This window comes from Antennarius striatus, chromosome 2 (assembly GCF_040054535.1).
Source record: "Antennarius striatus isolate MH-2024 chromosome 2, ASM4005453v1, whole genome shotgun sequence".
Taxonomy (NCBI): Eukaryota; Metazoa; Chordata; class Actinopteri; order Lophiiformes; family Antennariidae; genus Antennarius; species Antennarius striatus.
Window position 1 is genome coordinate 15,590,540 of NC_090777.1, and position 21,059 is coordinate 15,611,598.

Consider the following 21,059-nt stretch of genomic DNA (forward strand, 5'->3'; position numbering starts at 1 on the left):
CCGTGTCTGATAAAACCAACAAGAGCATCGAAGGGTGCTAGTTACACAAGCTGAGAGTTTCTGAGGGCATGATGGGAAGGGAGAGGTGTGTATGTGTCAGTATGTCAGTGTGTTTGTATGTGTTTGTGAGAAAGAGAGAGAGAGAGAGACAGAGAGAACTTATATAACTGAAGTGAATGGCTGGTTATACAAGTAGGATTAGAGCGGAGGGGGAGACTGGTTATGCAACCTCATTTAGAAATGTCACTGTGCTACTGTGTGTGTGTGTGTGTGTGTGTGTGTGTGTGTGTGTGTGTGTGTGTGTGTGTGTGTGTGTGTGTGTGTGTGTTATGTGTGTGTGTTCTGGCTCATAACCAGGATTAGCTGGCTTTATTGCTTAACAGACCTGCTCTTATCTGCCCTGCAGACACTTAAATCTATCCTCCCTCTGTTCCTCTGTTCTGTTATTCTTTCTTTCAAGTTTGTCTTTCTCCACTCCCAAACCTACATCTACTCCCTTGTTAATTTATTAACCCCATCACTCTCTCCTTGTTGGTTGTGTAAATGTTCTTGCGGTGCAGGTGTGCCTTCATTTGGCCCAGTCGTCTCTTTCACTGCAGAACATGTGTGCGTGTTCATTTCTGAGTGTGTAGCTATTTGAGTTGTGTGTGTGCAGCTGGGAATTAGGAGCGCAGAACATGATGTACCCCACAGAGATTTTGAATATTTTGATGCACAGGCAGCTGATCTATTAAAACCACACACACGCACACGCACACGCACACACACACACACACACACACACACACACACACAAAGGAGGGTCCTTTTTCAGTAATTCATTTTAATCATGTCCAAAATGTTCACCCTTGATGGAATTTTATAAAAACTGCATATAAGCATTTCTTTTAATGAAGCACAACTTCCTCAAAGTTTTTGCCTTCACAGAAGTGAACCTTATCATCAACATTCACTCCGAACAAGTAACCCCTGAGTCTATATTTGAGATGGCGCCAGATATCTGTCCGGTTGTGGTTTTTAAGAAGCAAAGAGTTCATTCATATTATTGGAGTGTTTTTTCCAGAAACTCAAACTGATTTCTTTCCACGTCCCTGGTCTTCGTAAACAAGTGTGTAATTTAATGTCAATGGCTGTCATTAGATTATCATAGCTGCTTTACTTTACAACCACAAGACATGGATGAGTCCTTCTTAGTAGTAGATTCTGTGATTATTAACTGCAACATTTCTATGCTGGAGTCTGAGAAGTAAAATAATGCTACATATATTTTGACTGAAGCAAATATATTACGATCACCTTATAGTGCGGAAAATACTGTAAATGCTTTCATGACCATGACCTAACCTACTAGCCCACTTGATAAATCAAAGGTCAAAGGGGAAATCTGGGCTACTTTCGGTGTGTGGGCTAAAATTCAGGCATCTCAATTCTGTTATTATTAGTGGATAAAAATATAATTAGAGAGGTTGTACGTAACATCTAGATTCTTCCTTAAAATTAGAAAACACAAAAATTCTGGCTAATTCATTGTGATTAATTTTTTAAACTCATTTCAGATCTAAAAATCTTATTTCGAGCATTCATTGATGAAAGTGAATAAAAGCATGAACATGTTTTCAATACAGTCAGTCAAACATTTGTAAATCTTACGGTAACGTCTGATGTCTCACCTTGTTTGCCCGTCTGCTCTGTAATGGTGGTGACATTGTTCTTCCTGTCGTCTTTCCTGGTGCTATCCAAGTCCAGACAAATGACTTCCTGTCTCACCGATTCCACTTCCTGTTGTGATGCTCCTGAGGCTGATTCATGCTTAGCGACTTTGCCTGGAGGAAGGGACAGGCAAGGAAAAATTAAGACACATAAGACACAATAGTTAGAGGGAAAGACAGACAGGAAGGACAGAACGAGGGAACTTGAGAAGAGTTTGTTCTCGTGTTACATGAAAGCTTCTTGGGGTTGTTATTTGGCCACAGTGAAAGATGAAGACAAACATTGTTAAATCTTACAGGAAATATTCTGTTTAATAAAAATGCTGTTCAGGTACTTAAGTTTCATGCATTATTGGTACTTAATTCAAAAGTTGATGTCATGAAGAGGTGACAGCTCGTGTCTGATAGACCGCTGGGTGTAATCGAGGTATTTTGGTTACCAGTTATGTATTCAGGCAGCAGTGGAACTGGGAAATCCTGCTTTGTTTGCTGCTCAAGGCGTTGCCTCCTCTCCAACTCATCCTGCTGGGCTGCTTTGGTAACAGCCTCCAACTGGTGCTCCCTCAGTAACTTCCTTCATTGATAAAGTCAAAAATAACAAAATTGACATGGAGTCATGTGATAAGAGTCACTCAAACAAAAGAAACACCTTTAAACACTTTGACTGCTCAGAAATTAGCTGAAAGGGCCTGATAAACATTTGTTAGCTACGGAGGCTAGTGTGTTCCCCTGGAGACAAAACAAAAGCTAGAGTGAATATTAGCTTAACATGTGGCATTTGAAAGTAACAACTACACAAAAACGTTAATGTTTGCTTCAGTGTTTGTTCAGACGTCAGCCATAAGTTCTGTGAGACTCTGGGTTCTGTGATTGGAACACCCATGTAATCAATCTGCTTGTTCTGATCCTCATAGACTGCTGCATATTTGTATTGTAATGTTGATTTGGCCAGGACTGATAAGATCTGTGTTACATTAAGCTGCTGCTTTAAAAGCTACATCGGAGCCTCCAGCTCCGATGTAGTCTGGGGATCTCTTGTCTGATTTGGACTTCTAGTTGGTTTTCTTCTATGTCTTTATTTCTGCATGACGCCAGAAGGAATTAGGAATCTCTGCTTGAATATTGAATCTTACCCCCTCAAGGAGATGGATAAAAGTATTTTCCCTTTTGTTGCTGAATTTCATTAATGGTCTAGATGAGATGTGACAGATAAAATAGTTTACTTACTTTGCCAAAGGAATAAAACCATAATTTGCACTTTTATGTGTTAAATGTTGTTTTGAAGACAGGGGGAAAACAAATCTACAAGCAGAACATATTAAATTACCGGTACTATCACTAACAAATTTATTGACCGTATTGCTGTGTGCTTAAGTTCTTCAACATTGAGAAAGTACAAACAAAGAGATGCAGGAGATTGACGATAGATGGCACATTATTATAAATCATTATAAAATCTAACCATTAATGGAAAGGTAAAGGGTTTGAGCACTAATAATGAATTCCCACAGAAAAACCCCAGCAGGAGTCCGTCTGAGGTCTCGATGAGGACAAATGTTTTAGGCTGAAGCGAGGACTGGGTACCTGATGTTGCGTCTCATGTGTGCAGGTTTGGAGCTCCTTTTCTTGGTTCCGGTCAGGGTGGAGGGAGGGGACGGGCTTTGGCTGGCTGGCCTGGACTGAGGCCTGGACACTGGCTGGGACGGAGGAAGGTGCGCCGGCGTCTCCCCCGAAGGTGAGGTAGATGGGGGAGGCGTGCACTGCCATGCATCTGAGTCGCCTCCCTGAGCCTCATTCTGGGAGCTGAAGGGGGCGCTGTGGGACTGGTCTGTGAGGAAGAGGAGGAAGTCAAGGTCACTGAATTAGAATATGAGCATCAATTTTGCTTGTGAGGTGTAGAAAGTGTTTGTACAGTCGTACATTATGTTTCTTGCGTCTGTGTGTTTGTTGTAAATTTACATGTTGATTGCTCAGTAATGTTTCTGTAGTGTCGTTTCCTCCTCGTACATCTACTGACTACCTGTGTTTATTATGGTGTGTTTAATCTTGTGGAATGTATGATTGTCTGAAGAAAAAACATTCACCACGATTCAGGTCACCATGTCCTAGTCCATTAAGACACTAACTCACCCCTCTAGAAGTAAATTACACAGAGGTTTAAACACAAAAGATTTAAATAAGGAATCTTAAAAATGCATTTTTGGATTTTGGATTATCAGAACAGTTTGACTCGTTCAAGTAAGTCGTCAGCTGTTCAAATTACATTTATCTGAACACTAAAAAGATGATTTCTCTGCTCGTTTCAATAAAAAAAACACGATGACTGTTCTGTTTACCACCTGTAACTCCAAACCAAAGTCTCTTTCTAAACTCTTCAGTTCTAGTTCTCTTTTTTCTTCTTCCCTCCATCTGCTTGTATTTTATTTTCACCTCTCTCCTTCTATCCTCCTCCTCTCTCTCACAGTTGGCCTGGCGAAGACACACTGAACCAGATCTGAGACTTACGTAAGACCTGGATCATAAATACTGACGTCTTATGAAACTCGACTGGACAAAAACACTGACACACATTTACACACATAAAACCACACACGAGCATTTGCAGGCACACAAACACCAGTGTAGGCCAGCCCAGGCCGAGATCTGCCCAGGATGAGTGGACAAATGAGGACAAACTGACAACACACACGTGATTTTTTTAGTTCAACACACGACTCAGTGAGTTAGTGCGGCGCTGAGGCTAGATATGACTAAAGAGAGCTGGGAAAACAACTTCTAGTGAGCGGCTGATAATGACACCAGCCGGTCCCAGTCTGTTAGTGAGCCGGAAGGTTTATGTGTCTCAGAGCTGCATTTACAATCGGTTGATCTGAGTTCAACGTAATATCAGATTAGTTTAACACTGACGAGCGTTAAATTAAAATCAAATGAATTCAGATATTAGAAAACATTGAAGACTTTCAAGCTTCTGCTCAGGCAGCAGAATGCTAACACTTACAGTCCAAAAACTGACAACAATTCATAAGTAACACATGCTGGTGGTGCTGGGATCAACACTTTAGCTTTAGCACCAGTTAGCAAGTTTTAGCCTTTAGCAAGTAGATTTCCATTATAATGTAAATGAATCCGTAAATCTTGATTTAAAATTAATTGGAGAAACACAATTCAGACAAAATGATTCGAATGCCGATGTGCACCAAAACAGACACTAATGCGTGCATCCGTCACTACCATCAAGGAAACTTCATCAGCAAAGAGAAGTACTGTCGTTGTTTTCAAATGTTTAAACCAGATTAGATTTGACACTCTCGCACTTACCCTATCGTCTGGTTTCACCTCCCACCCACATTAGTTTATAGAACAGTTATATAACAATTCCTGAAATGCAGAGAGGCTCAACGTCACAGTAAGCAAAACGAGTTACCGAGGACGTAAATAGGAAAAGAGAGAGGACAGATAGGAGCAAGTCATCATTCAGAGAGAGAGAGAGAGAGAGAGAGAGAGAGAGAGAGAGAGAGAGAGAGAGAGAGAGAGAGAGAGAGAGAGAGAGAGAGAGAGAGAGAGAGAGAGAGAGAGAGAGAGAGAGAGAGAGAGAGAGAGAGAGAGAGAGAGAGAGAGAGAGAGAGAGAGAGAGAGAGAGAGAGAGAGATGCGGTCAAAACTACATTCACATTAAAAAAACATGGTGGTGACACACACTCAAAGACACATTCTGGGAAGCAGGGCTCTTTTTCCTGCTTAGGTCAAGAGGACAACATGTCCAGGAATTATTCACCGGATAGAGACAGACATAGGAAGACGGAAAGAGAGGGAGAGCGAGGGGGAGGACGAGAGAGAGATCAATCCTGTCTTCATGTAAAGTTACTTGACTTGATTTAATAAGTTGATTAAAACACCATGTGACCACAGCTAGCATCCAGTCACCCTGTTCCCGGATGATTTGGTACAATTGAGATGTAGACATTTATCCAATTTATTCAGTTTTCCATAAAAAATTATAAAGACAGAGGGATAGCCTCCTGTGTAGATCACTTGTCACTGTGTAATTTCCATCCCTTTAGTTGGAATTAAAATGAGCTTTGTTTGCCATAAAATGCATTTGAGAACAAAAACAAAAAACCCCCAGTTTGGTTTCTTTTAAACGCATTACATGACTACTAAAATTAATTCCAGTACTACAGCCCTAGAGATGCTCACTCATTTCCTCTTATGAACCGATAATACTGTAACAGATTTCTGTTTCCACTAAAGATTAATGAGAGGAGGCCATTAGCACAAAGCTGGAGACAGAGCAACAACCACTTCAACGGTCCAACCACAGAAGTACATCAGTAGTTGTTGGAAGAGAACCTCGTGTAGCGTCAGGCTGACTCCAAGCTGCTGGCTTGTGTTCATGTGTCAGGAGTTCAACTTATTTCCTTCATTGTACGACTTTGTCAGGATTTAATTCAATTTTGAAAACTAAATGAATCATTGAGACTCTTTTAAAAAAGTTTAGTGGGGTTCAAATCAAAAAAGAAACATACCATTTCATTACAGTTTTATCTTCTGCAGACTTAGACATCCAAGTTGGGAAGTTTAACTGCATCACAGTCACCTAACAGGGGAAGACTATAAAACACACACTCAAATGCAAAAATACATTATACAACTAATGAATCACTCCATACTCTAATATATTAATTTAGTTAAACTCTCCAACTTTCTCAATATGACTTTTTTGTAGACATTATTTTAACAGCTGACAGCATTGTTTTGACAGGTGATTATCATGAGTCAAATTTCTGATTATTTCTGTGTTTGAGAATGAAGGAAATGACAAAAATAATTTAAGTATTAACTAATTCCGGTACATTGAAATGTTTTATATGTCTCCTTCAGGTTAAATCTACAGAGGTGACTTCTTGTAGTCTCTGCAAACAGATTTCAGGCAAATTCTTGCTGTTTAACACGAGGTTGGGGAATTTGAGGACCTGCAGCTTCCAGACTAGCAGCTTCCACAACAAATTTAATTTAAATCCCTCATCTGGTGCCTGCTCACATCATTAGAAAAACTCCTAAGTATTATGAGCATTAGTTGTTGAATCATTTGTTGCTCGGCCTCAGTCTCAGTCTCAACAAGGCAGTCAGAGACTGCAACATCCCGCTAGATCATCACATTTTTGTGCCTCTGTCTTCCAGAAAATGTTGCTTTTTGTTTTGTGATTGTATCTCATCAGGTTTCAGGGATGTGTTCCTAAAAAGGTATAAAGACAAGATTTGACCTTGACCTAGATTTTCAAGGTCATCATCTCATTTTGGTCCCCTTTGCCGGACGAGTTATGTGCTTTTTTCCTTCATCTTTCTATTTGCAACTGCTGTCATTTGGTGGACGGACGAACAGACAAAGTCAGACCGCAATGAGATGAAGCAGAAAAGCACGAACATAAAGAAACACAATTGCAACGATGTTTGCGTGGCATAAGAACTGAAAATATTTCATTTTGACGTCTGATGTGTGAGAATACAGCCAAAATGTCTTGAAGAAATGCCATAAGCAGCTGCAAATGTCTCCTGCAAATGTCTCCTGCTAGAGATTCACCGAACTGAAAGACCACAGGAAAGATTAAAACCACAGTGAAACCAAACACAATGCAAAACTAAATGTATTAACACAACTTCTCCCATCAACACCCATGTCGTATGATAAATTTGCAGCACTGTTAGGTGTGAGAGCTTTTAAACCTTCTCTGGATATATTCACAGCTTCATATGCTCTTTTCTAGGCTGGCAAATCTCTTCCTGATGTTTTCACACAGCAATGATGAACAGCTTCACATGTGTTTTGTGTATGCGCTCAGGAGTTGCTCTATCAACAACATTTGAATGTCTGTCCCTGGATGGCGACACCTACTTCATACTTTCTATTAATTACTGCAATCTTGTTTGGTGGAGATCTACAAGCCCTGACCCAAAGAGCAGCAGCTCTAGCTAGATCTGTGATCTACGAAGGGAGTTTCAGGACGTTTAATTTGACCTTTAACTGACAGAGATAGCTGGAATGTGGCACACCTTTACCGAGAAGGAACAGGAATATATATATATAGTCAATACTTATGTAGTCAATAATTTTTTTTATCATGTCTGTGAAGAATCTGAATCATGACTAAGCTAATTAAGGATAGTGATCAGTGACCAATAGGACTGCATAAAGGAAGGACTATCTCTGAATGGCTGCACGAGAAATGAAAGCAGGGCTTTATATTTCAGTTTTTTGTCCCGCTGTGAAAATTAATTTGACATCCAAGAAAACCACCATGAAACATTTTACAACTCTGACATCCAGATTTGCCAATCAGAGAAGAATATCACATTACTGGTTGTGAAACATGAAAACACAGACTCGCTCTTTTCAAGCTGGTGTCTTTAGGTCATGACAAACCCGTTATACAACAAGACATTCAAGGGCACGCTAGAAAAACACATCTCATGTATCAACAGGAGATTTATTTGCATTCATGAATCCTGAATTCTGGTAACTGAGGGCGAGCAGGGACAGACGCTCTCAGAACCAGCCGCGTAGGAAACATGAGGTCCTGAGTGCTTGACCTACATACCAGACCCACCTTTGTCATTTAACCATACTTCCTTGTTAGAAAAACAGATTAACAAATAATAAAAGGTCAGACGTGGACAGTCTTTGTCATGTTCATATTTACATTTACATAGGCAGATAATAGATAAAACCCTTTACTACAACGCACCAGAAAAAGCTTAAGCAAACATGTAAATGACAAACGGTCCAGTTATCCCACAGATGGGATTCCAGGAAGTAGCTGGGAAACGAACTGATCCAGAGCTCAGTGTAACAGAACACTAATGTCATTAATCCAACTATTTAGGTTTAAAAAAAAAGCCACCCCAAAACACTTATTTCAGTATCAACAGGAGAATCAATTTAGCACAATCTCTACTAGAAGATATAATTAATAACTGTTTTGTAACAGCAGAAAAAGAATTGTACAACAGTTCTTTGACAAGCCAAAGATAAGAAACATTTTTATTCGGGATGATATCTTGATATTCTGTAGATGGTGTTTAAAGCTGCTTAAATGTTTACAGTAAACCTAAAGAGTCAAGTAATTTAATATTCTAGTATTTGTAACTTTTAACAGCAGTTTATTTTTATGATCTCCCCATTTTCTGTTCATTCATTTGCATCCTTGTAAAACTAAGATTCCATATGTTGTAGCAGAATAAAAGTGATCCTTAATGATTGAGTTCAGATGAAACTCAGTTCTGAGTGAATCCAATCCAGTCAGAAAAAATAAGCTTTTTGACAAAATGAAGTCCAACAGACATCAAGTCCGCGTTCACGACCCCATCATAGACCAATCCTGATTAATTAAATTTAGAACGATTTCTCCAGCTTGTAATGGTCCTGTCCTCTTTGCCTCTACACATCCTCTGTCTTCTATTCCTCTCGGTGCAGAGTACCGATGTTTAAGTCCAAATGAATACTGGATGTCAGACCGACATTCAAATAACGTAAGAAACACATTAATGATCGATGGACAACATGTTCGCTGTTGGAAGCAGTGCTCCACTCCAGTTCTTCTTCGGCCATGTGAAGGCTTGAGCTGGCTCTGCTCTGCATCCACCTGCCAACACCTCCTCCTAATCCGTCTCTTCCTACGTTACCTCGCAGTGCTTTTCTGGATTTAAGCGTCCTTTTTTCCACTACTCCTTCACACGTCTCCATTCATCTGCCTTTTCTCTGCCCGTCTTCTCAATGCCTTCCTGTTACCATCTTAGCTGGTTATGTTCAACCTCCCCCACCTTACCTGTCTGCCCTCCCTCCACGTTGGTCAGGTGTGTGTCTGAGCGTGCTCACAGTGCTGCTGCGTCCTCCTTACGTAATATCTTTTTTACGGACATAAAACACATAATAATACCTGTCAGGGCAGAAGTCCTTTAGGCATATGTCAGTAAGAGCTGTAATTATATCGGTTTGCCTAAAAAGGTGGTGACTGCTACTTTTGTAAGGGAGGCTGATAATGTTTTACAGAGGGATGACATCATATTAAAAATATAATAAAAGACTAATGGGCTGAAATGTTCTGGATCTTTCCTGTATGGTGTATTTGTTTACTGTTGTAGGTCAAAAGACAGATACGACTCGAATTAACATGAGCAACGGTATATATAAATATAAATAAATATAAATTTGTATAAGTAACAAAACATTTCACTGAAAGAACTGCAACAAACAGGATGCTGTGGTTCTAAGTTAATTTACTTGACTGCTCAACACCTTCATGCAATAATATGTGGAGAACTGAGGGAATACGTTTGTGTTGGAGAACAATATTCTTCCTGTATTTCTTAAGACAAAATGAGGAAAGGATATGCGTTCCTAATAAATAATGTCATGATGGAAAAAACACAAAAGTAATTAAAAATAATAATAATCCAGCAGCATTTGAATGTTGCTTTTGGTAAAATGTCAAAAGGGGGTCAAACTACCAAAATACTAAATGATGGAGATGCTAACAAATGAAGATGAAGGAGTTAAAGAGGGCTGAGGTCATGGTATACGATTTAATTCTTTTTGTGCGGCGCAAAATGACATGGCTGCTTCATTTAGTTTAGTGTTTGCTGACACACAGAATCCGTCTCAGTGCAAGTTGCTCGCCGACAGAACGTCAGGCCACCGATGCCGTGGCTGTTCAGACAAGGGGGGGATGCTTATGTAACCGCTGCCTCTGGCTGTTACACAACCATCATGATCACAAGAACTCAACGTCCTGTATACACACACACAGGTGTACCTTCAGCTGGAGCTGGCAGACCCAGACAAACACATTAAAAGAAGATGTAGACACGGCCTCACAATGTACGCAGACGGACACACGTGTGCCGTTTCTGCTCTCCTGTCATTTTCTGTCTGTTCCTGCAACAATCTGTTTTCCAAACTGCAGCAACAAGTAAAATGTCAGCATGATGCAGTTAGACAGACTGTCATGACAGCAAACAGGTAAACAGGGCAAATACAAAATGTCAAATAAAAAGATTGATAAATCAATCGACAAATCGACGACAAGATAGGAGGGTTTGATTGAGCTGCAGCCATATATTTCACCTTTCAACAATCTTGTGCAAAGTGTGATCAGGATGATAAACTGCAAAGAATTATGTGTTCAGTAAAAGATATCACAACTAAAAACCACTCAGCGCAAAACAATATCAAGATTTGGATGGTTTACATGGCTTGGATGGAGGAAAACACACAACAAACACACACACCGCTTCTGTAACAGACTGACCTGAATGGGTTATTAGGGAACCTTCATTACAGGGAGGCAGGTGAGTCATGAAACCTTCCCACTGCCTGTGTGTGTGTGTGTGTGTGTGTGTGTGTGTGTGTGTGTGTGTGTGTGTGTGTGTGTGTGTGTGTGTGTGTGTGTGTGTGTGTGTGTGTGTGTGTCAGGGAAATGACACAGTGAGGGATAAATGTCATGAAGACTGAACACAGTCAGAGAAAGGCAATGGAGAGGTGATGACTATGAGATGGAGATAGATGGGTGGCGTGAGGCGGCACTCTGTTTATAGGCCAGTGTGTCACTGCTGCTGCAGAGGAGGATGAAGAGGAGGGATGAAGGTGCCTGACTACAGAGGACCTACACACACCCACATCAAATCTGTACTTACAGGGGATAAGACTATGATTGAAGAGAATGTAAAGGTCAAGAGATGTAAGACAAATAGAAAGAAAAAAAAGGCAGAGGGGGGGAGAACAAACTGACGTGTTGTGAGCAGCTCAGTGCAGCAGGAAGGTAAAAGAAAGAGCAACAAAGACAGTTTATACAAGGACGATGTTAACTTTGAAGGAGAACAAAGAGCGGCAATATGATGTGATAGAAGAAGTCAAGAGTTCAAAAGCTCCAACCTGTAGCACAGTCGGCGTTTGGGCTGTGGGACTGAGAGCCATGTGGCCGGTCTGGCGAAGCCTGCACCCTCCCTGCGCTGTGGCGTTATGAAACCAGCACGACACGTGCTCGGCCTGAGACCCAGAGTCGGTCGGAACCGGACAGCCTGTTTCTGTGCCCCAACACCAATCTCTGCTCCCCAGAGTCGTCGCAGCTGAGACAAGCATCAGCGCCAGTTGTGCTGCCCCCGCTGTTACGCTGGCACACTTTTCTCTTTCCAAGATAATACCCTTTTCTCCCGTCGACATGCATTAAAGGAGTTCATAAACTCACATTAATAACATGCACAATGACTCAGTGTTCTTTTCGGTTTTATCATTGCTCAACCTGACAAGCTTGCAGCAATTACAAGGAATCTAGTGTCTCTTTTCACAGTGTTTCCACACACTGGGGGTCATCCCAGCATCAGTTGCTTCTCTGATTGGTTACTGAGAATGTTTCTGTAGAAGAACAGGAACACTGTGAGAGGCAGATGCAGCGGAACACCGTGTACCCAGAGTCAATCCAAAACGATGGTGGCTGCTTTTCATAATATCACTGAACAGTAAGAACAGAGGTGTTGAATAATTAATGGCTGTCCTTTTCAGACTTATCTGGTTTCAAATAATAGAACATGTTACATGAATTTGGTTTACTGAGGTTCAAACTTTATCTGTCTTCACTGGTTTAACTGTTTTAATTGCCTTGTTTTTCTGGATTAGGAATGAAACACTTTCGCTTTATAGGTCAACACTGATGGGCACCTACACTGAATATTTGTTCTAAGCTCACACAGCTAACCGAAAGTGTCTTTAAGGAACAACCTCTATTATTATCTACTGACAAAACCAGTTGAATGACCTTAATCCATCTGATTATCTAATATTCTTTGTGAGTCTATGCATTTAAGAGAGTAGACACTTGGTACAGAGTGTTTGACAGAAGTTTTAGATAACATGTCCCTTCAACTCATTCATTTAAAATGATTTATGTGCAGAAAAACTAACGTGTGCATCTTAAGCGGATGTGGACACCACTTAATTATTATCATATAATCTACAGACTGCTCTTGAAATACAAGATCGATCAGGGATACAGAATCAAAGCAAGAAAATGCATAACTAAATATACAAATACTTACTAACATGATAAGTACCCTTTAATAAAGCACTTTATTTAAAAGGACTCCTGGCCGGCTGCGGCGAGGCCCTGTCCTCGTCTGCCGCCTTGCGAGCTTACCCCCCTAACCTACTGGTCTGATGAAACATGTTTTCCTTGCTCCACATGCTCACAGTTCCAGCATGGCCAAATCCTGCACAGACCCACCAATCACACCCCAGCATTGGTTTAAGTAACCGTAGAAACAGCCAATAGGAGGGTGGGTCCAAGATAACAACAGGACAACGAACAGACAAAACACGCCTGGGAGAGAGAGACCGGATGAAACATGGCTGGTGGCAGATTGGACGGTAGGAAAAAACGACAAAGAGGACACAGCGAAGGCAGGAATGAACGAGAGACGAGAGGAGAGAGACTATGAAGAGACAGAGGTACAGAAAATGTAGAAGGATTGACCTGCATTCTTAAGTAGGTATGGATCCAGTGTTATACAACTATGTTAAGTAACTTCACAAGCATCGTTGAGGACACTTCCAAATGTTTCTCTGCTCATCGTGTCCTCCTTTCGCTCCAGTCGTGTCTCACAAATTTTCCCTAACGTTCATCATAAGATAAAGATTCCGTTGTCGCATCTCAAACCTTTTACAGCCCCTAACTGCTTCTTCCAATGCCCCACATCTCAGAAAACTTTCCACCCCTGTCTTCAAGGTTCAGGAGTCATTTTCTTGCCCATGCTGTCACAAGGGTAATGATATCATCACCTACCTGTAAATGACTCCGACTCGTCCAGGAGCAGCATTGTTATCACCTAAAGAGAAGAGCTGGTCTTCTCTGCTTTGCTTGTTCGTCTTCTGAACTCTTGCGCTCTGACTCCCTGTCCAACTCTGAAACGCCTGCCTCTCAAAAAGGAAAGCTGTTTTTTTTAAAAAAGTTGATGTGTCTGCTTCCAAACCCTTCTTAAACCGTAACAATCTCAGACTTGTTGCCTGACAGACAGATTCACTGGTTCTGAATGCTCCTCTCTAGTAAGAAGCGATGTGAGGCAGCTGCAGGCAGGAGGGCTGGCCGCTCAAACACTTACATAACCCTTCAAGCTGGAGCCGGCGTCCCACCGAAGGGGGACTCACACGGACGACCGGCACTAGTTTATATAAAAAAAAATAAAAAAAAGCTCCATAAAACTCACGGGACAGCATTACAAAAGCGACCACCCACGCATTTATGCTGTCTCTTTGAATGTTTCTGTGTCCGAGAGGAAAAAATATGATTCTGGAAACACGTGTGGCTTCAAACGTCTGAATGTTTGTCATTTAAATGGAAAAAACATGAACTCCAACCACGTGCTTGTAGTTACACCTCACCAACACCTCCTCAATGAAAATACTCTTTTTATTTCTACATGTTTCCACACACCTAAAGCGGAACCCATATAACATAGAAGTTCAGCTTGTGTGTTTGTGTGTCTCTGTCCGTGTGTCTGTGCAGCTGAATGAAGGACAAAGAGTAGTAACACAGCTTCTGAATTCTGTGTCAAGGTCCCCGAAGCCCCAAAAACCTCACAAGTCTTAAGAGTCTCATAATCCAGCTGGAATGAAAACCACACGGTAACGCTTTCACACTCACACAGGTAGAGGAAACCTGCGTGTGCCCTAACCCGGTTCATTTAAAGATCAGTTACTAAACTTTGTCTCGGATCTGCTGTGTCAAACTGTCCAGCTTTTCTTCCCATTTTTGATCACATTTCTGACAATGTGTAATGAATACCTCTAAGACATCAAATTGCTTGAAACTTTATCAGGACTGACAGACGACATTAATTTAGTCATCGCTGTTAGCTGTTACTTAACTGTTGAACAGAAGCACACCAGCAGACAGGATTATATAGCATAGAGTCGTTTACAGAGGAAACTTTTTCTACGGCCGATTCATCCAGTGTGTTTGGGTTTCCTGAGGACTGAGAGAACATCACTCTCCACTTGATTTTAAAGTCTCATTACTGTGCCTGGAGACTGGAGGAAACTTTTACATATATTAAAGACAAAAAAGAAAAATCCAGACTTCTAGAAACAGCAACTTATAATTTCTCAGATAAAATTTTCAAGAAGAAAAATATTCAGCGCATGTAAATATTTTTGTGTATCAGACCAGGGTGAATCTTTAGGGGACAAGTCCTGCATCAATTTCATCACATGCATTATGAAACCTCGGAGCTCTGCTCTGCCTTAGACTTGGCACTGCATCACATATAGGTCAGTGTGATAGAGAGCTACATTTTACCTGCATTCATCCACTAAAAAGACAATAGTGTAAAGCTGCAAAGTAGCCTCTCAAACAATGAACCAGTCAGTCAACAACAACAAAAAATGTTAGGCAACTCACCCATGTTCTGTGGCTGAATATGTTTTGCCTCCTATTCTGGTGAGAGATCCATACCCTTCCACTTCCACTGAAACAAACGTACTCCAGCTGGTGTGAGCTCCTCCTTCATGCTGCCACACACTCACCCAGGGTCATCTTCTAACTGTGTGGAAATTTGCGCGTGAGACTTTAAATCTAGCTATAGTCTTGTCTTGCAGCTTTCCCGGCGCTCCACTGAGAACAGAAGGCCATTGGGACAATTACAAAACAATGAGTCACTTAAAAGCTGCTCCGGCCTGCTGCGTGTAGGAATCCCCCTCTGTTTCTGTTGCATTTCCTGTCTTGCTCCTCCTCCCTCACTTGTTCTCCCCTCCCCCAGCTGAGTGACACAGATTGTGATGTCAGCAGACCACGCCCCTCCACAGAGGCTGGCTTTAGGTAACGGGGTAATGAGTTCAAGCACCAAAAGACGTACAGATGGGGTAGAGAGGAAAAGAGGCTGAGAGGGGGAAGAAAGTGAATGGGAAGGGAAGAAACTGATGATCGATCATGTGCCACTGCCTCTCTTGATTTGCCTGATTTGAAGAACAAGAAAAAGAAGAAGAAGATACACTTTTATTGATCCCATTGGGGAAATTACATTTGTCACTCAGGTGTACATTGTTACATTTTTGTGTTAGTTTTTCACAGTATGTACAGGCCCCTGAAACAACCACAGCACACAAGGGGGCCTGTAAGCATGCAGTTAGTACACACACAATACACAACATCAAGCTGTACATTGGGGGGCAGAGTGACGGGCAGCAGCCTCTTGGAGTGCGCCCCAATAGAGCAGCTTGTAGGGGGGACGGCACCTTGCTCAAGGGCGCCTCGCTCAAGGGCGCCCTTGTGGCTGGGAGGTGGCCTGACGCCTCCCACCGTCAGCTCACACTCCGGATGTTATGGTGGGAGCGGGAATCGATCCACTGATGGCTGGGCGATCTGTCTTCAAGACATCTGCTCTACCGCTGAGCCACTGCCGCCCCTGTCTGTTTTCCTGGAATGTTTCGATAATCAAACCTCGGAAATAAAATGTTATTCAAAATAAGAAAATCTGACAGTATGGTGATAAAACCGTGATTTGATAGGGAGACAAGAGAAGAAAGGATGTGAACCATGAGGCACAGAACATCATTCTGCGTCACATCATGTCTTGGTAATTTTAAATTATAGGCTAAAGAAAAGATATGGTTCTACAGCAGAGGCAACATCACTGTATTCAGTTTTCAGATGATGTAATCAGACAGTGATGGACATATTTAGTTCGATTTTATTTTATTTTGGGGCTGTGTGATGCTGTACATGTTAAAAATATGCAGGTTGTTTTCTCTGGTCTTGTTTTTGAAAATTTACCAAACCGAATTCTCAGTTTGGTTCAGTTCTCTGAATGAATGAACAACATTTCTCAACAACAAACAGCCGTCTTCTTCCTCAGCAGGAACACTGATATATCCTGATTACATAAAAGTGGTTCTTGGAAATTAAAAATTTGTGCCCAAATTAGTAACAAAGCAAATCATTAAAAGAAAAGCACATGTTATGAGGTCTTTGATGGTTTTGACTACAGGATATGAAATGATAATACACTGACTGAAAATGTAAAGATAAAATGAAAAAAAAAAGGTTAGAAAAAAGGAGAAGCAGCTGTGATTGATTGAGATGTTTTATTTTTTCCATCAGGGTGGGCAAACTTTGAGTGGTGGGCTAAACCCATTCAGTGGGTCAGCTGAATAATAAAAAATAAAAATGTAAAATATTCTAAATGTAATCTTAATTTGTGGAGACAGAAATATGGAGGGATACGTCAGAAAATGTATCTAAATGTTGCTCACAGGTAGAGAACATGTAACTGAAAATCTACAAAAGAGGAGGAGGAACAGTGATAAAAGAAGAAAAACAGAGTGAAATAATGACAAAAACCATTAGATAGATGAAACATCTCAGTGAAAAACTAATCAGGAAATAACAAACATTAAAAAAACAACAGGAAACAACAAACATTTGTCACAGGAGCAGCCCGGTTCAAAACAAGACTGTGAACCCAAAGACCCTTCAAAGCCTCACTTGGTGGTGTGGACTTATTCCTCCCAGATCACCCTATACACACACACACACACACACACACACACACACACACACGCATGCACACACACACACACACACACACACACACACCGGAAGACAAGAGGCCAGGCTCACATGGCTGTACACACTAACCCACATTTCTCCTGTGCATGGGGGAAGGGCAAAGGAGCCAAGTGGGGGAGGAGATATGAGGAGGCGTGACTGCCTGGCAACATACAAACACACTGACCCTCAACCCCCACACCTTTGCCTTAATATGACAGAGCTGATCTCTAACCACGCCTCCTCTTGTGAGGAAGGGAAGCTCACACTTCACTGTTTACATAACCTAGATCGGGTGTCAGCGACCCGCGGCTCCGGAGCTGCGTGCAGCTGTTTAGCGCCTCCCTGGAGATTAATCACAAATTAAAAATTAATCCTTAAAAAATACAGATATTCTACTCATAGCTAAAAATCTTTGCAAACAAAACTTATTGTTGAAAATTTCCTACGTTTTGTTATGTTGTCGACGTTATTGTGACATTTAAAAATTTAGTCAGGCACCTGTTAGGATAGCTCAGATGCGCCTTGGGGCACTAGACGATGTTTTCATGTATTAGCGATAACTCATGCGAGTTAGCGATAGAGCGAGTTACCGATATGGTTTACGGATGCTGTTTTCCTGTACAAACCGAGTCGTTCACGAAGTTAGGTTCTGAAATGCTGCAAGTTACTGATTAAATACCAGAAATCTGTTCCCAGTGTGGTGCCTGCTCTCTGACCAATCACCACTTTGGAAAGGTGGTTCAACACACAAACAGTCCCCCAGACTATAGCTCCAGATGATTACACAAAGGATTCATTCATTAAAATAACGAAAATAAAACATAATTCAGAAAATTAAAGACATGCTTCTCTCCACAAAGACAGTGAAGGAAAGCACTGTAACATCACCAATCAGCAAATCAAGGACATTAATTCAACTCCAGCATTAACAATTAAACGTGATAAGTCATGTGATGTGATCGATATTGAACAGACAGCGTTGTTGTGCAGGTATGTAAACGCCGACGAGCCTTAAGAAGAAATGATGGAATGAATAGCACTGGTTGTTTAGAACACGTAACCTAAATATGCTCAACAAAAGTCTCCAAGAGAGGAGACACTGTTTTGTCATTGGAGCTCAGGCTGACTGAATTCATCAGGAAAGTACAGCGAAGCTCTCTCACCACCCCTCCCTGAGAGAGTCCAGAGATGTTCATCACCATCACACACTGAACGGGGATTATTGAGGAGCAATCGTTGATATGCTGCCTTTGGGAGCAGATTTAAGGAGTTCATCAATGCAACAAAACATAATACATTAATGTAGTAATGGATGTTAAACCTAAAGCACCAAATATGGTCCAACAGCGTAGTCACGTGGTGTGTCTTTCTCTCCAGGATGCGCTGCATGGAAAATAATCATGAATCTCATTATGCATTTGTAGACTAGTGAATTTGATAGTAGGCTAATATAGCCAAAATAGCCTGTTTTGCTTTCATATAAGGCTGATAATTTTTTTGCGGCTCCCGACATGTTTGATTTAAGTTTTTTTGTTTTTTTGGCTCTTTGAGTGTTTAAGGTTGCCGACCCCTGACCTAGATTGACCAACAGAGAGAGAGAGAGGAGAGGAAGAGGTGTGTGTCTTGGTCTGTTGCTTAGCTGAGAGCAATAAGAATTGCACTGAAACAAATAATTGGGTAATAATGTTAATAAAGAACCTGAACTTAAGAGGAGCCACCAAGAGATGAGTCATCCTCACCACTACAGGCTGAACTGGATGCATTTGAATGTATACACACGTCCAGTTTGGCAAATCCATCACAATAGCATGTCACATACAGTACATGCGTCCTGTTCAACACACACAAAAATTAGAGAAAGAACACAGGGCATGAGATCTGTTCTGGGAATGGACCACACTGTGTTCTAAGGATGAGTCAGCACCAAATTTCTCCCACTGAAAAGCAAAATACATAAAATGTTTGATTATTTATACTGAGCATCAATTTGCTTTATTCCTGGTACACATATCAGATTTGTAAAAGAACACACGTCTTTCTTATGAACTAATTTAAGCAAACACAAACAGGAACAGGCCATCTTGAAGAGCCCTCCTCAACATAAGAACAGTCAAACCGTGGCTGTACTGGGTAGCTGTCAGGTGTGAATCTGAGCACAAGTCTAATGAGTTGTCACAACGACGGTAAAAAAAAGTACAACTGAGGTGATGTGGGTTACAGATGTGCAGTTTAGACTGCGGCACTGTCCACACGATGATGGATTTTTTGAAAACGCAACTTTTCTGTTGTGTTTACGCCTTCCATCCACATGACAACGCAGATATCCGGAACGAAAACGCAACTTTTTAAAAACGCTGGCCAAGGTGGATTTTTTTAAAAAACGCTGGGTCTGCGTTGTCGTGTGGACGGTGAATCCGCAACTTTTTAAAAAACGCTGGCGTCTTGCCTGCGACGAAAACCGCTGTGACGTCATATTTATGGGCCTGTGTGTTGTGACAACAAAACACGGAGGATTCCTATTGGATAAAATTTGACTCAATACTGCCACCACATGGTTTGGCATGCTTATAGCCGTCTTCGAAAATGCACTGGTGTGTTTACGTATGGATGGAGATTTTTTTGAAAACGCTGTCGTGTGGACGCGAATCGTTTTCGATGAGTTTTTAAAAAGTTGCGTTTTTTTAAAAATCCGTCATCGTGTGGACGGGGCCTTAGACTATACAAAAAGGTCCAATGGAACACAGAAGACTTAAACCTGCTTATGAAGATGGAGTGACATGATTGCAAGTTTCAGACAACAGACTCAACAGGCTTTGTTCTGAGATTTTTTCTCCTGTAAAATATCAAACATGAAAACACCTGGAGTCGGCAATCAATTATGAGTGAAGACTCCTCATTAAGAAGGTGAAGTGACAGTATTTATAATATTGTCTTTTGTTAACAATATTATTCATTTGAATTCTTTACAGGAAAAAATAGTTTTAACCAAAATAAAACCTACTAAAACCACATATTGACTTTTCTTTTCATCCTATTCATTATTTCATGACCAGAAATCTCAAGTGCATTTAAAGAATGAAGATAATTTAGTTTTTACTTCTTTTGAGTCAAGTCAGGCCGATGTGACTGTGCTTGGCTGCATATTAAATATATGCAGAAGATTCGTTGTATTCTCCCATTACTCAGACCTGACCAGAAAGACACCTTCTGCATGAAAACTTAAACCTCTCATCTGAGCTTTGTCAAAACCATATTATGTACCTGATCCATGGCCTAGAAATCGTGTTAGGAGACACAGCAAACCTCACGACAGTCGGTATGGACGTGCCATCCTGGAGGAGCTCGACTCCATGTACAACCTGTAGGTACCACCTCATACTACCAGTAGTGACAAGAACCCCAGCAAAATACAAACAAGAAGTTTGAAGAGAGAGCAACTTTCAGTGAACACCACTTGCAGTAGTGCATATTTTTTATATACAGTAGTTGTATATAGTTTAAAAATGGCACATCGTCCCAGAACACATGGTTGAATTCCTGTGGAAGGATGTAGTGTAATGAGTCCAGACCAGATTCTGAGAAGGTCGAATTAACTCTGACTGGACCTTCTCCCATCAGACGTTAACACAGCTTTCCTTCAGCAGGAAGACTGATGTTCTGTGGAAGGAAGCCGGTGTGACTGGCATGATTACTTGTTAAAATATTTCCAGTGTAACGATCTCATTATTTAAAAATGACAGTTTGAATTCATGACATGC

At 41.2% G+C, this 21,059-nt stretch overlaps 1 protein-coding gene across 3 annotated transcripts in view; it reads right to left on the bottom strand.

The window, feature by feature from the left end:
* LOC137603077 (helicase ARIP4-like) overlaps positions 1-21,059 on the bottom strand; it is a 69,925-nt gene that overhangs the window by 13,902 nt on the left and 34,964 nt on the right. The window contains exons 1-4 of one of the 3 annotated variants that reach the window (XM_068326296.1): positions 15,154-15,290; positions 3,294-3,537; positions 2,150-2,283; positions 1,671-1,823 (exon numbers count right to left, since the gene is read on the bottom strand). In XM_068326296.1, the coding sequence (XP_068182397.1) occupies positions 1,671-1,823; positions 2,150-2,283; positions 3,294-3,537; positions 15,154-15,157 (535 nt within the window). In that variant the 5' untranslated portion in view covers positions 15,158-15,290. Of the gene's footprint in view, positions 1-1,670; positions 1,824-2,149; positions 2,284-3,293; positions 3,538-13,539; positions 13,788-15,153; positions 15,291-21,059 lie in introns of those variants that run through there. The other 2 variants (XM_068326288.1, XM_068326282.1) reach the window with 2 other exon arrangements.